Below are 14,511 nucleotides of genomic sequence, written 5' to 3' on the forward strand. Positions count from 1 at the left end.
CAGGCATCAATCCAGAAGCTTGGGGGTTGTAATCACGATATGTCACCGCAGATGCGAATCGCCAGTCTTCATACCAGAACATAAAGATTGTGCAGATGTCATGCATGAAAACCGTTGACATATCATGAAAACCGGCAACGTAAGATAGCCTATGGTCCATGAGCCAAATACTTTCTGGCATATCTTTTGTTTCCCTATGGGTCACCACATTATCTGGTACTCATGCTTTGCCTAGTCTCAGACCTGAAGAAGTGTCTTGTCAGCGACTCTTTGGGGGATTGCTCAGTGATAACTTTTCTTCCTCGTTTTTTCAAACTCATCTTACTCTTGTCAATTTTGGCTCATTCGATACATCTCAGAGCTAGAAGCCTTTTTGTGGCTTGCCAGCGTTGGTCAGCTGCAGTCTATCAACCTCGTCGACAAACGACTTTCACAGTCATCATCACCACAGACACCTACACAAACACAACCATCATTGATACCACAACAAACACAATGCATCTCACCACGATACACATGGCGTTAGTCGCCACAGTTTTGGCCGGCATCGTCTACTTCGCCTTCTCGTTATTCAAAGCGCGCAGCTTCTTTCGTCGTCTTCAGAAGGACGGCATCCCCATGCCTCCTCATCATCCCATATTGGGACACCTTGGTCTGATGTTGAGCATCATGATATCTCTCCCGCGCGATGTCATGCCTACTGTGGTTCTCGCAGATCAAGTTCGCAGACGGTATCCACACCTGGACAAAGCTTTCTATCTTGACATGTGGCCATTCACTGGACCGATGTTGATGATCATCTCACCAGATCTCATGCGCCAAGCGACTCAAGGCGAAAACTCATTGCCCAAGGTAGCCTTTCTGAAGAACTACATCAAGCCGCTGAGCGGTGGACATGACCTCGTCAGTATGGAAGGCGATGAGTGGAAGCGCTGGAGAGATGTGTTTCGCCCAGCTTTCAGTCGCGCAACCGAGCTTGTGCCCAATATCGTGGAAACAATCTGCGTCTTCCGGGATCAGCTTGTTGGCAGAGCTAAAGGGAACAGTGGTTTGTTTCAACTGCATCACTCTGCGCTGAACCTGGCTATGGACATGTCCGGCAAAGCTCTATGGAACCACGATATGAACACCCAGAGGTCCTACAACGACATGGCTGACGCCATTGTTTCACAGCTTAGGTGGTTACTTGTGGAAGGCTTCATGCCATTTGCAAGTCTCAACTTCATCAGGCCTTTGGTACACAAGTATAACGGCTTTCGAATGGAGAGATACATCGCCGGCGTGCAGCACAGACAGAAGACCAATAAGGACGACGACGACTGCGTGATTAGCCGGGCCATCTCCAAAGTCCGCGCTCGACACACGGACAAAAAGCTCTCTGCAGACCCATTTCGCGAACTCGGAGGCGAGGCTCATTTCAACAAAGTCATTAAGAGCCAAATGAGGTTTCTTCTTCTAGCAGGCTACGACACCACGGGTTCAACCATCACATACGTCCTGCATATCCTATCCCAACACCCCGAGGTCCTGTCCCGAGTACGACAAGAGCATGACGAGGTGTTAGGCTCGAATGTGTCCCGCGCCGCCCAGCAGCTCAAAGAAAACCCGCACCTCGTCAACCGTGTTCCGTATACTACAGCGGTTATCAAGGAGACCTTGCGCATGTACCCACCAACGTCAACCCTTCGGAACGGAAAGCCGGGGTTTGACCTCTATGATCGAGAAATTCCGGGCTCTACTGTTAGATACCCCACAGAAGGGTGCATTGTTTTTGGCAATCACCACGGCCTGCATCACAACCCTAGAAACTGGAAAGAGCCCGATACGTTTCTTCCTGAGCGTTTTCTCACAGCCCCGGGTGACCCTTCGGGCTTACATCCACTCCAGGATGCGTGGCGTCCGGTAAGTCAGCTGAAACTGTCTCGTTATTTTACAGAACCAAACTAACATTCACATGTTCTAGTTTGAGAAAGGACCTCGGGCATGCATGGGCTCGGAGCTTGCAATGGTCGAGATCAAGGCTGTCATCATGCTTGTTGCTCGGGAATTTGATTTCACGCCTGCTTATCCGGAATGGGAGGCGTCGCAGTCCAATCAGGCAGTGGGAGAGAATAAGATTGGGTTGGGAGTCTTGCTTCCAGGCAGTGCGCCAAAGCATGTCAACGGCGATCGCGTGTATCAGACTACTGGAGGTGGAGGAAGTCATCCGGCGGATGGCTACCCGTGTCGGGTGAGGTTTGCGCCAGGAGTTTAGCGGACTGAACTTTCAATGAAATACTACGTGTTTTGAATGCATGAAATTTGTGCAAAATTGCGATCAGCTCGTATTCATCTTATCGTGGTGGCAAAGGTGGTTGATGTTGTGACTATACTTGTGTCGCTCCACACCTAGAACTAACAGTCGTTAGGTCCGGGCCAAAGTCAGTCCCTGTGGTTCAGAGCTGTTGGAAGAGTTCTACCACAGATAACTAAAGTCTACAATGTTATTTACAAGTGGGCAGTCGGCGGAAATTTGCCAAATTGGTACACCCCGTACCGAAACTGTACAGCCGAGACCGATGCAGACAACCGTTATCCAAACTTTAACCTCAGCCATGATGTCAATGACAGATTAAGTCGCTTAGAAATTCATGGAGTAGAACAGCGTTAAAACCTACAAACCACTGCATGTCATCCCGCCAACTTCTCGAGCGCATAGTCTTTTGCATTTCGTCTGAAGTGATTTGCCGGAAAGCAAAAGTCATGAACCGCCAAGGCGTACGCTCATAGCCCCAAAGCTACGGACTTGGAATTCTGACAGCTGGAACTTGAGACGGCTCGAGGCGTTGCGAGTCGGCATGGCTCTGAGGCGCCAAGACGAAAACGAGGGGTCTAATTCTGGTGCCGGGAACTTTCAATTGATGCGTCACGTAGTCATCTTTTGCCGAAATATCTGCCTTGGCATGTGTACGCAGTATGTTTTCGCCCAGCCTTGGCCCTGAGGAACCAGAAGGCCTTTTGCAACAGACACAGCGTATCGTTGCTACGCCCGCCCCAAAGAAAGGCATGAGACAAAGGCACCGGCATGGAGGTGGGGTCTTATCCGCACACCCCGCAGCCCGCACCGGCGCTGGGGGTCCGTCGGCGGTCCTGGTTCCCAGGGGCCCCTGTGTTGGAACTCATCGTTATATCGGGGACCGCACATAACGAGAACGAGAACTACCTCATCTCGAAGACGGATTGCAATGATAATGATGGCACAAGTGATGACCGATCGCGCGATCCTCGGGTTCGAGCAAATTGGTCAGATAGTTTTTTTCGCAGCTGCGCGTGTTCTCGCAACTATTCGGACGGCCATACTCAACATGGAGGCCACAATCAACCATCTGGACAACCACCATGCCCAAAGCAACAGCTCAACACATATGGGTAGAGACAATTATGAGCTTTCGAGAGGCTACGTCCTGGCATCAACAATCATTGCAATCCTATTTGCACTCTTTTCCTACTTCAAGAAATCTTCCAAATCTGCCACTTTACCATGGGTAAATCAACCTGGCCCTTTCGATATTTTTCGAATGAAAGCCAAATACAGGTTTCTCATGGGTGCCAGAGACATGGTTCTTCAGGGGTTCGCGGACTTTCCTGACAGCGCCGGCTTCCGGATGGTAGCTGACGGTGGTGAAATTGTGATGCTCGCGCCAAAATATGCGGCTGAGCTGAAGAATGACCATAGAGTCGACTTCGTGAAGCTGTTTCTGCAGGTAAAGGATGCTATTCCTGAGATCCGAATGCGCTGTGCTAGGTCTGATCACAGAGAATAGGACTTCCACGAGGGGATACCAGGCTTTGACTTTACCCAGCAAGGTGCTCGGGACGCGAAGATACTACGAGAAGTAACTAAAAGCCAATTAACACATCACTTGAGTAGGACACATTGAGACGCGTTGTGTGGACATGTAATAACAGTTGAATTAGGCAAGATCACCGACTCACTATCATCCGAATGCACGACCTCTATGCAAAGAATATTCACAGACAATGAAGGTAACTTATCTCGAGTCTCTCCAGATTGTAAATCACGACTAACGGCACTCTAAGAATACCACGATGTCGAACTAAGATCTTCGCTTCTGGATCTTATTTCACGAATATCGTCAAAGGCTTTTCTCGGCGGCGATCCATTGTATCAAAATGAGGATTGGCTCAAAATCACCACTACGTACGCTGGAACGGTCAATCGTGCAGCGGTGATGCTCCGACTATGGCCACGCGCACTTCGTCCTTTGGTGCACTGGGTGCTCCCGTCTTGTCGCGAAGCGCGCACTCAGGTCCGCCTGGCTCGTCGATTATTCGAGCCCATGGTTGAGCGAAGACGCCGAGCCAAGGCAGAAGACCCGAACGTCGTGTTTGATGACACTGTCGAGTGGGCCGAAAAGGCTGCGAAAGGCATGCCCTATGATGCATCTGCCGTTCAACTTTTGTTTTCCATGGCCGCTATGCACACCACCACAGACCTTCTTACTCAAGTTATTCTCGATCTTGCAGCTCATCCTGAGATGCTTGATCCTCTGCGTAAAGAGATTGAGACAGTGCTCAGCGAAGAAGGCGGATGGACCAAGTCAGCACTACACAGGATGAAGCTCCTCGATAGTGTGCTGAAGGAGTGCCAGAGAATGAAACCAGCGGCCATTAGCGGCCTGCGGGGAATCCTGAACACGGACGTTACGCTATCTGATGGACTCCGTCTTGTCGAGGGAACGTCCATCGCTGTATCGTCCCATCTGCACTGGGACGAGAAGATCTACAAAGACCCGCTCAAATGGGATGGCTGGCGTTTCTACAATCTACGCCAGGTGCCCGGAATGGAGCACCGGTCTCAGCTAGTCTCATCGACCTCCCCCGACCACATGGGGTTCGGCATTGGAACGCACGCATGCCCTGGCCGTTTCTTCGGGGCGCATGAGGTGAAGGTAGCTCTGTGCCATTTTGTCTTGAACTACGACTGGAAGCTCAGTGAAGGCACCGTGCCGCAGACGCGAACTTTCATGTGGTCGCTTGTAGCTGACCCAAAGGCAAAGATCTCCATTCGGAGAAGACGCCATTAGCAATTAGTTTCAACTCAGATATATGGCTGTGCAAGTGAAATTCCCACAGATACGCGTCATGCTTCTAGGCCAGGCATCAAGAAATCAAGTACATGCGTTCAAGATACTGCTTCAAGGCCTAGAATTGCATTTGATCATCGCCGGGACTTCCGTTCGCGTAATAATTGACTGGTGTTGGGGAAACTTAAGCTTTTCTTCTAGGGATGTCTTTATCGTGCACCGTTGGAACAGAAAATGTCGCCGAGACATCATCTGGGTGGCCGTTGCCTAGTATGCGGCCGGAGGGCTGAGGCGGACTTCCAGAGTTGGCATCGCCGCTGCTGGCAGTGTAAACTTAACGTAAGCTCGAAAGCTTTACATTTTACACCTACGTCATTTTCGGTACCATTGCGTTTTTGTGTCGTTCAACTCAAGCTGCTTGTGCCTTGACTCCCAATTGGCAGATGTCCTAACCACAAGCGGCCGATTCTTACCGTCTCAATTCTAAGCGGTCGTCTTTTTGGGAGGCTAGAAGCCTCTGGGCTGAGGTGACAAGTCCTCTAAACCACAAGTATCTTAGTTTAATTTACCAACTAGCGTTTCCTGTCCTTGACTGCAGAAACCTGCCAAGACATGACATATGAGTAGAAGTGCGAAGTTGAGAGATGCTTCTCCGCAATCAATTCTCGCTGACTGATCCGTCAACACAAGGCCATCTCCAAGACAGCACATGCAAAAGTGAGTTCCCATTGACGCTTTGAGAGACGTGCTATCTGACGAAGAGTTTTGATACCATAGTCGATGACTCGACGGGCTAGACCGTGGGCAGAGCGCCAAACAAATTCGCTCACAACGATGGCTTCGGCTCAACCATTGGATGACTTCTCACAAGCCCATGACAGTTGAATATATATTCATTGCTAAATATTCCACTCTCGAAGCCTAAGCACCCAACCACATCCGCTACCACAGCTACAACATTCGATCTGATCATTCATCATACCCTACACAGTATTTGATCATTCACTGCACCTAGCTCTCGCTCAAGCTTTCAGATCAACTAATCTCATCAACATGGGCAACGTTGTCTCCCTTGTCTCCACTTCGGCTGACACCATCAATGCCTTTGCGAAGCAAAGCAAAGAACTCCAAGCTAAATTCACTGATCTATAAGACCCGGCAAAGCTTGTGTTGAACACCGCCGGTGTCATTGCCAAGGCATTGTCTTTCAATGCGTGCTCTGATTCGTTATTCAAGGCCGTCAAAACACTTTCCGGGGGCCAGGCACATGGCGAGCTCGTCAAGCTGGGTGGCCAAATCCAGAAGAATGTGGAGCAAATCTCCAACAGAGTTGATTCGCTCAACAATCACCAAAACCAAAAAAGTCACAGCTTTCCTCAGCACGTTCACGACTTCATCGCCTCCTGCTATGACGAAAACTCCGAAGCTGGTGAAGACGAGTACTTCTTCGTATATCATCCTGGCACCGACTGGTACCCGGCCTTCAACCGCCTGTTGAAAGAATGTCCACTTCCCAAGTTCTGTGGCACATTTCACAGTATTGGGGCAATGTCAGTCTTCCTGGAAAAGTTCCGGCTGGTTGTTGGACCAGACCCTACGATCAACATTTTGGTCCCAGCTGTCCATTTGTTCGTTGTACCGGATGAGTTCGAAATACCATCGGACCTGTTTCCTCTTCGCATTAGAGGAGAGCTTCACCAAAGTGGTAACCCCTACGTCCACGTCAACATAAAAAACATTTCACCACTTCAGCGGGACTGCTTATACAATGTTGCGAACATCAATAAGATTAGTGCGACCGACGGTGACGCCAAAACCGCAAACCGACAACATAACGTTCATGGCAACTGGCGACGAAAGGTCTACTCGATATCGCGAGCAGCCGCAGTAGGCGCGCCTGCGGCTGCTAGGCATATGGCTACTTGCAGAGCGCTGAGTGGACTTCTCGCCGCGCCCGCGGCTGTTGTCTGTCCTCCTTTGCTGGCCACAGTCGCTGTAGGATGCGCTGTGGCTGCTCTTAGTTGCGGTGCTGTTGCAGGGATCAAACCTGGTAAGGCGGCGAAAGAAGACGCCGAAATTCAATGGGACAGACGATTCGGCGCGGAGAAGGGCAGTTTATCTGGTCACAACCTGCTGGCAAAGATGAAAGAAAAGAAGGGCAGTTTGTCTGGTCACAATCTCGTGGCAAAGATGAAGGAAATTGAAATCTGAATGCAACATGTCTCAGAGGCTTCAGTGGCAATGGCTGGGTGGTTGAACAGCGAACGGTATTCTTACCCATTACTTCAAATCCTTTGGTCCCTGTATTCACGACTTTCAGATGACTCGCTTTCTCGGCAGCAATCCCACTAGGTAGTAGTATAGATAGTGACAATGATTGTGTACACGCAATAGTATAATGCTCAATTGTTAATCGAAACACAGAATTGAAGACGCCAAGTGAATGGAATGTTTGCGGTCACAAATTGCGTGTCCCCTATATCTGATCCGCGGCTAATAGTCCACCGGGAACCGAGCTCTGAGACGTTCGCCATACTTGTAAAACAGGAATGGCACAGGAACAAACGCAATCCCGATGAAAGCAAGCAGACTGTTTCCCCACCCGAGTTCCAACTCTTTGTACAGAGGCGGCCCAGCAAGAGGGAGAAATGCTCCGAACAGACTTCTCATGAACGTATTCGCGGCCAAGGCCGATGCAGCCGCCTCGGCACCAAATGCATCCACGAGATAAATCTGAGACGGCATAAGAATGATGAAGGATCCAAAGCCGATGACAAATGTGCCGAGAACTGGGACAATCCAGTGAGTATCACCTGCAGCACTCCAACCGTACCAGAAGAACCCGATTGAAACGACAGGAGCCATCCAGACCGACAGCAGGAGGCGAATTTCGGGCCGCGCTGGCACTCCGGTAGCTTTGGCCGCCTTGACTTGCTTGTCGCTCACTGCGCCAACCAGCCCGACTCCAAATATCATCCCAATCGCCAGGCCCAGGTATGCTAGTCCAGCCTGAGAAGGGCCCCAGCCGTACTTCACCTGGAACACAGCGGGGAAGGTTGTATAGAGAAGGTACGTGAGGCCGAACATAAAGGCGCAGTAAAGAGAAATGAGAGAAATGATGGGCGAAAACATAAGCATCTTGGTCGGGCGCGCGATAGCTCTCCACAGCAACTGTCCTTGTGTGATGGTCTTCGCAGTTCGGGCTAGTAGGCGATCGTTGCCGGTGGCCTTGCGTAGGTATGCGGCCTTTCGTTCGAGTAAGATGGGTTCGAAGGTTTCGCGCATAATGACGACACCTATCAGAGATACGACGCCAGCCTGCCAGCTTTTGTCAGATGTATGCACACACCGGAGAAGTATCTGAGACCTACTAAGATGAAGATCACCCAAAATGTCCATCGCCATCCGCTGTACTGGGTGAGTGCGCCTCCCACGACAGGGCCAACAACTGGACCAAGTAGAGGGCCAAGACTGAATAGCGCCATTGCCTTGCCGCGCTCATCTGCCTTGTACATGTCGGCAATGGTGCCTCCTCCAACAGCCATCGGCGCTGCACCGGCACAGCCAGCCAGAAACCTGAAGGCAAGGAACATGGAAGCGTTTGTGCTAAGGGCGCATCCAATTGTGAAGGCTTCATATGTTATGTTGCAGATGTGGTAGACGGCAAGTCTTCCATAGATCTCTGATAAAGGGGCAATAAGAAACGGGCCTACGCAGTACCCCAAGACGTAGATGGAGACAGTCAATGATGCAACCATAGAGCTGGTGATTTCGAACTCTTTGACAAGATACTGAGCTCCGGGCGCGAACATGACAGCTGCTAAGTTTCTGGACATATTGGGATTAGATTTCTGACACGTTACCCTATTAATCATGATATGAGAGATTGACATACGAGTAAAGCGTAAACGAGCTGACGAGGAGGACGTGGGCGAGCTTCGTTCGTGGTCCCCAGTTTTGGGGATTCAAAACATCTTTTGGGCCTTCCCAATCGACGACCGACGGGTCGCTGATTGCTTTCTCGAAGGCAAGGCTGTTGACAGACTCCACGGGAGACTGCAAGTTCTCGTAGGGCGACCTGCGCTGGGCATCGCGATCTTGCTGCGTAAGCGACGCCATGTCGATGACTTTGCTCATTCTTCTCGATAACTCTCAAAATCGGTAGAATATGAAATTGTTTGTATAGCACAAGTGCTGTGAATGCAACGGGCCAGGCAAAATCGATGGCAGCATCACTATATTCTAGGCGCAGATCTTAGACAAAAGTCCAAGGATAGCATCGCCATCACCGACAAGTGATCAGCCTCATGCCCAGCTTACCCTGCTCACGTCAAACCATGGGTGTGGCCATGCCAAGGCAGAATATCAATTGCCGTAAATAGCATCGGGGACCATCACGCCTCGATGCACATATCCAGAATATCATTATCGAGGTAGTTCAGCCTGCAAATCTTGTGCACGTCCTCGTCCCGATTTTCTACCCATCCTCAAAAGTCGCCGGTGCGGGCAGAAAGAGCTTCTTGATTCATGAAACCCTGAGCGAATGGGTTGCCTGCTGAGCGGGTAACACTTCAGACAAACCCACGCGTCTCCGACGGCCTCAACCCGCCCCTCCTCGTTCTCGCGATCCTTGGCATGTGAACCGGGGTACCTGATCGACAAGTCCCGGCTCCGGTCCCCACCATTGATGGCCGCACGGCGGTTCCTAGAATGTCGGGGCTGCCGCCAAGACTGGACGCTCGGCACCAGTTATTTTGCCCAGAACCGGCGTCGCGTAATCTTGACCAGGCCTTTGAGGCGATGCAGAGAGGTTCATCTCCACATCGTTCACATATAGTTACAGTGACGCTACTTGCACCGCTCCATGGGTGGTTTTCGTGATCAATTTCAAAATACCAATTGCCAAGCGGGACCTTAGCCTCCAACTTATCAACATGTCTCCAGCCAAAGAGATGTTCATTTCTACTCTGCACGAGCGCGGTGCTCTGCTTCTGTTCATCGCCGTCATCTTTTCTGCTTCATACATCTACCCTCGGCTGCGTGTTAAACAAAGACTCAAGCAGATTCCTTTGATGGGAGAAGAGCTTGGGGGCTACTATAAGCGCCGCAACGAGTTCTTGAGGGATCCCATGAGATTCTACTGGGAAGGTTATCAGAGGTGCAAGAACAAGTGTTTCCGTGTGACACACTATGAAGGTAGGCTATGTCTGTTTGCATGTTCAACGTTGAGTAGCTGACCCCACCACAGGTGAACGGATTGTTCTCCCAGGAGCGGCGCTGGACGAGCTCTGGAATATGTCGGAAGCTGTCCTCAATAAAAATAAAGCATATGATCAGGTAAGATCACGAGTCAAAGTGCACTGTGAGACCTCAATCAGACGCGATACTAATATGCCACTTTTATACAGAGGGTACTCAGACAGTACACGGGTTTGCCATCCGGCAACCCCTTTCTGGTGCACTGCATCCGCTCAGACTTAACCAGAAATCTCAGTATGTCCGATGCCTCAATGGCCAACCGACCAGAATGACTAACTTGCCGCAGAACGCATCAACCATCATCTGGTCTCCGAGGTTGAGAAGACAGTCGATGAGGTCATTGGCCCATGCGAAGAATGGACCTCTCACCCGATCTATCGGACTTCACTCCGGATCGTTGCCATCGTCTCCGGTTCTGTCTACGTCGGGCCAGACGTATGCCGGAACGAACAGTTCATCCATGATAGCAGTAGGTTTCCCCTCTGATCTCCTCGTGTACCAATGCTTACAAAAAGTACAGTTCACTTCACAGAAAATGTTTTGGCTGCTGTACACATGCTTCAGATGTATCCAGGTTGGATGCGCCCAATCGCGCGCTTCTTCAAGCGCGAGCGAACCCAACTAGCCAAGTCATGGAACCATCTGAAAGCCTCAAAGAGGCTTGTGGTGCCAATCATTCAACAGCGACGTGAAGAGGTTCAGGCTGGCCGTGCTTCGTACGACGATATGCTGGCCTGGATGATGGCGAAGCAAGACGAGTGGAAGCAGACCGACGACGATGTAGCCGGCTCGATGGTTCAACTCGGTGTTGCCTCGACCCACAATACGTCTTCAACGATTGCTCAAACCTTGTTCCAGTTGGCGATTCGCCCAGAGCTAGTCGAGGAGCTTCGCGAAGAAGCACAGAGCGTTTGCGACCAGTTTGACGGACAGCTAAGCCCCGTTGCTCTGCACGAGCTGAAGCTCCTCGACAGCGTCATGAAAGAAGCCCAGCGACTTAACCCCACGACACCCTCCCATTTTCACCGTGTCGTTGAGAGGGATATCACCCTTAAAGATGGCACTCTCATCCCCCAGGGCATCACGGTGGAAGCAATCTTTGCGCCGCCCTTGTTCGACCCGGTTCTCTTCCCCAACCCACAGGAGTTTGATCCTTATCGCTTCCTCAAGCTTCGCAGAGGAGAGACTCCGGACCCCAACCACTACAAGAACAAGGAGCAGTACACATTCAGCCATGCGACTAAAGAGAACCTGGCATGGGGCTATGGAGCTCATGTTTGCCCTGGCCGCTACTTTGCCAATAATGAAATCAAGTTGATTTTGGCGCGTATGCTTTTGCGTTACGACATCCGGATGCCTGGTGGAGTTAAGGAGGTGATGAAGCCTCAAAGGGGCGGTATGGGATGGACTCCTGACTTGCGGAAGCCGATTGAGTTTAGAGCAATCAGGAGATAGTTGCAACATGTGATTGAGATATTTCTAGTTCTTACAGAATGGGATGTTTAAGTATTTTTAAAGTCTTCCCATATCTACCGTGGTTGGATTGAGACTGGTCCAGTAACACTTCGTGGGCTTTCACGCCCGGGATTCATCACATAAACCTACCCTTCAATCCCAATGGAAATTGTACGCAGAAGTAGTGCATTCTTTGAGATCCAACTTTCTGACGTGATTGATTTGGAGATATCTATTGTAACTGAAGTGGCTGCATCGTGGACGACAGGGTAACGAGTGGCAAGTTCTGTAATTGACACAGGTGCACCTCCGCAAAAACTTACTTTTCTTCCGGGTAGTAAAGTCGGCAACGTGATATGGATTCTTCATTTAGCGATCTCGATCAAAAACATAGCCCGTCCTCAAGGTTCGAGACCCGCGGAACTGGCAATGCGATCTTCTTCGCCCCTGATGCTTGTCAGTAACCGCACGCTCCAATTCTAATTATGCACGTAACACATCTGGGGGATGCCTTTACATGCCAAGCCGTACTGCAAGATACTTGAGTCAGGACCCCATGGAACCTGTCAAGCTCAATCGACGGCCAGTCCTATGGGTGCCGACGTCCGCCGGAGCTCCCAGTTTAGTAGGGCGGGGTGCCGTACATGGCCGCAGACCAAGTAGCTCGACTCCATGGCGTCCGGTAGTCGGCACCCACATCGTAGGATCATGAGTTTCTTCCAGCCTGCGGCCGTAGAACGGAGACTTGGCAGCCCCGACCAAGAGTTCAAGGCATGATCAGACATTGGTTGCCCGTTTCCGTCGGGAACAAACATGTTACCTGCTCATGCCGTTTGACAACAGCTCGTTGTGAAGGTTCTTGAAATCAAAGCTTCTAATTTTGAAAATCTTCAGACATTCTCTGTTCATTAATAAGCCCGGTCTGCTTCCACTTTGTTTATCGCTTCGCTACACGCATTCAAAGATCCTGTCGTTGCAACTCAGACATCACAGAGTACCATCAACTACAATGACTCAAATCGTCGAGCTCGGGTGGATCCCTGTCAAACAAGACTACGAGGATTCTCCCGTGACTACGTCTATCAAGGAACTGCATTCCAAGGTCATCGGCAGCTCCGACCTGGTAGGCCAATGGGAAGGCGTCCAGGGCCCCGGCGGACTGGATGGCTGCCCGGTCAAGAGCGTCCATTTGGCTGCAGGTAGGATACGATGCCCAATTTTGCGAAGATTCTTATTGGCTAACTCGGACCAGTCTGGACCTCCGTCGAAGCTGCGGATGCTGCGAAGCAATCTCCAGATGGTCTTGAGATGAGGAAGCTGTGGGGCCAAGTCATTGAGATGTCCAGCCCTTCAGGTCCTGTACTACCCTGGACAGGATACTTCAACTTGGGTGGTGGGGACTTTGCGAAAGTCGCTGCGTCTAATGTTGTTCTTTTGACTGGGTCGTATCTGCCCGTTGATGCTAACACTGCGGCGTTCGAGGAGAAGTGGCAGTCAATGATGCGTGCTCAGGCAAGCTCGGGTGGTGTCACAGCTGGTTTCTTAGCCGGCGTGAATGGATGGTCTATCGGAGAAGTCGTATACAAGGGCGAGAAGAAGAAGGCGTTCATGGTTGTGACTGGATGGGACAGCGAGGAGAGCGTGAAGGCGGCGATCGGTGGGGACAAGAGAGCGAAGTTCGAAGAAGCGCTGAAGGAGTTCAACATTCAACAACAGGAACATGTCTGTACAGGGCTGAAGAAGATCAAATAGTCAAATAGTCTGAAAGTCTTCATGATGGAGTAAACGTAATATCATTCTTGACAAAGTGAAAGAAAGCGACTCGGTCTCTGAGTACATCGGTCATATCATGTGACTGACCACGTGATCATCATCATTCCGCGATCGCAATTTTACGCTCAATCCGGCGGCGTTCAGGAGCTCACAGCGGTCCGGTCCACGCATTCGTCAGGAACAAGTCGCGCAAAAGAGACGCGCCGAGACCACACACCGCAGCGCGCTCCCGAGATGAACAACTTCAGGCGGTCTCGGGTAGACGCAGGTTGGTTCTCGGTCGGCCTCGCCTCCTCATTTCCCGATCTCGGCTCCGACGACGGCAACCTATCAGATCTTCGCTTCTGCAACACCGACCTGAAGCCGGGATGCAAGGTGTTCCACGCGCCGAAAGCGACCGGCTCAGTGCAGCAGAGTACGGAAGTGGACATCTCGCCTGATGCGTTTGAGAGTGCCGAGATGGAGGGCGACTTGAAGGACCAGGTGATGGTGTTCCGGTTCAAGGGGAAGTTTCACGCGATTGATCATGTGAGTTGGCGGATGTAATGCTACGACTCGACCGTGCTAACATGAGTGGATAGAAATGCCCTCATTCGTCGTACCCTCTATCTCAAGGTGTTCCGTTTGATATTGAGGATTTTGGAATCGTGCTCAGCACTGGAGTAACCTGTCCGAAGCACAGCTGGTCCTTTGATCTGACTACGGGAATGTCAGACCGGGCGAGGTACAAGCTAGGAGTCTGGGAGGTGCAACTCCGCGATGCCGCAGGCTCTGTAACCATGGTCAAAGTAGATGATGGAAGCTCAGAGACCCCGGAAAAAGAGGTGTGGGTGAGGAGGAAGCAGCGAATCGGTTAGACTAATCCATGATACCACATTTCTTTTCAACCCAAGGCGCCAAATTCGAGCGTCACATTGCATCATCACATTCACGAATG

General features: G+C 50.9%; 7 protein-coding genes across 7 annotated transcripts; 6 read left to right on the plus strand and 1 right to left on the minus strand.

Moving 5' to 3' along the window:
• Nucleotides 1-495: 495 nt before the first annotated feature.
• Nucleotides 496-2,254, plus strand: aflN-3 (Cytochrome P450 monooxygenase aflN; the record flags this gene model as incomplete). Its single annotated transcript, XM_032026407.1, has 2 exons — nucleotides 496-1,902; nucleotides 1,964-2,254. 2 exons carry the CDS (start codon nucleotides 496-498, stop codon nucleotides 2,252-2,254), a joined length of 1,698 nt encoding a protein of 565 aa, XP_031892269.1.
• A 2,086-nt stretch (nucleotides 2,255-4,340) lies between these two features.
• Nucleotides 4,341-5,087, plus strand: P450-1-7 (Cytochrome P450 monooygenase 1; the record flags this gene model as incomplete). Its single annotated transcript, XM_032026419.2, has 1 exon — nucleotides 4,341-5,087. One exon carries the CDS (start codon nucleotides 4,341-4,343, stop codon nucleotides 5,085-5,087), a length of 747 nt encoding a protein of 248 aa, XP_031891970.2.
• A 644-nt stretch (nucleotides 5,088-5,731) lies between these two features.
• Nucleotides 5,732-7,298, plus strand: CGGC5_v008359 (uncharacterized protein; the record flags this gene model as incomplete). Its single annotated transcript, XM_032026430.1, has 2 exons — nucleotides 5,732-5,804; nucleotides 6,241-7,298. 2 exons carry the CDS (start codon nucleotides 5,732-5,734, stop codon nucleotides 7,296-7,298), a joined length of 1,131 nt encoding a protein of 376 aa, XP_031891971.1.
• A 282-nt stretch (nucleotides 7,299-7,580) lies between these two features.
• Nucleotides 7,581-9,206, minus strand: prlG-1 (MFS transporter prlG; the record flags this gene model as incomplete). The annotated part of the gene is made up of 3 exons (XM_032026442.1): nucleotides 7,581-8,405; nucleotides 8,459-8,915; nucleotides 8,983-9,206. The coding sequence occupies 3 exons, from the start codon at nucleotides 9,204-9,206 to the stop codon at nucleotides 7,581-7,583; spliced, it is 1,506 nt and encodes a 501-aa protein (XP_031891968.1).
• An 815-nt stretch (nucleotides 9,207-10,021) lies between these two features.
• Nucleotides 10,022-11,801, plus strand: CGGC5_v008361 (Cytochrome P450 monooxygenase ATR2; the record flags this gene model as incomplete). The annotated part of the gene is made up of 5 exons (XM_032026453.1): nucleotides 10,022-10,283; nucleotides 10,336-10,424; nucleotides 10,496-10,580; nucleotides 10,633-10,815; nucleotides 10,867-11,801. The coding sequence occupies 5 exons, from the start codon at nucleotides 10,022-10,024 to the stop codon at nucleotides 11,799-11,801; spliced, it is 1,554 nt and encodes a 517-aa protein (XP_031891969.1).
• A 1,009-nt stretch (nucleotides 11,802-12,810) lies between these two features.
• CGGC5_v008362 (uncharacterized protein) lies at nucleotides 12,811-13,553 on the plus strand (the record flags this gene model as incomplete). Its single annotated transcript, XM_032026464.1, has 2 exons — nucleotides 12,811-13,000; nucleotides 13,054-13,553. The coding sequence occupies 2 exons, from the start codon at nucleotides 12,811-12,813 to the stop codon at nucleotides 13,551-13,553; spliced, it is 690 nt and encodes a 229-aa protein (XP_031891973.1).
• Nucleotides 13,554-13,808: 255 nt separating this feature from the next.
• Nucleotides 13,809-14,431, plus strand: CGGC5_v008363 (uncharacterized protein; the record flags this gene model as incomplete). The annotated part of the gene is made up of 2 exons (XM_032026475.1): nucleotides 13,809-14,102; nucleotides 14,156-14,431. 2 exons carry the CDS (start codon nucleotides 13,809-13,811, stop codon nucleotides 14,429-14,431), a joined length of 570 nt encoding a protein of 189 aa, XP_031891974.1.
• Between the last annotated feature and the right edge of the window lie 80 nt (nucleotides 14,432-14,511).

This window comes from Colletotrichum fructicola (genome assembly GCF_000319635.2).
Source record: "Colletotrichum fructicola Nara gc5 chromosome Unknown KSG_Nara_v1_contig04, whole genome shotgun sequence".
Classification (NCBI taxonomy): domain Eukaryota; kingdom Fungi; phylum Ascomycota; class Sordariomycetes; order Glomerellales; family Glomerellaceae; genus Colletotrichum; species Colletotrichum fructicola.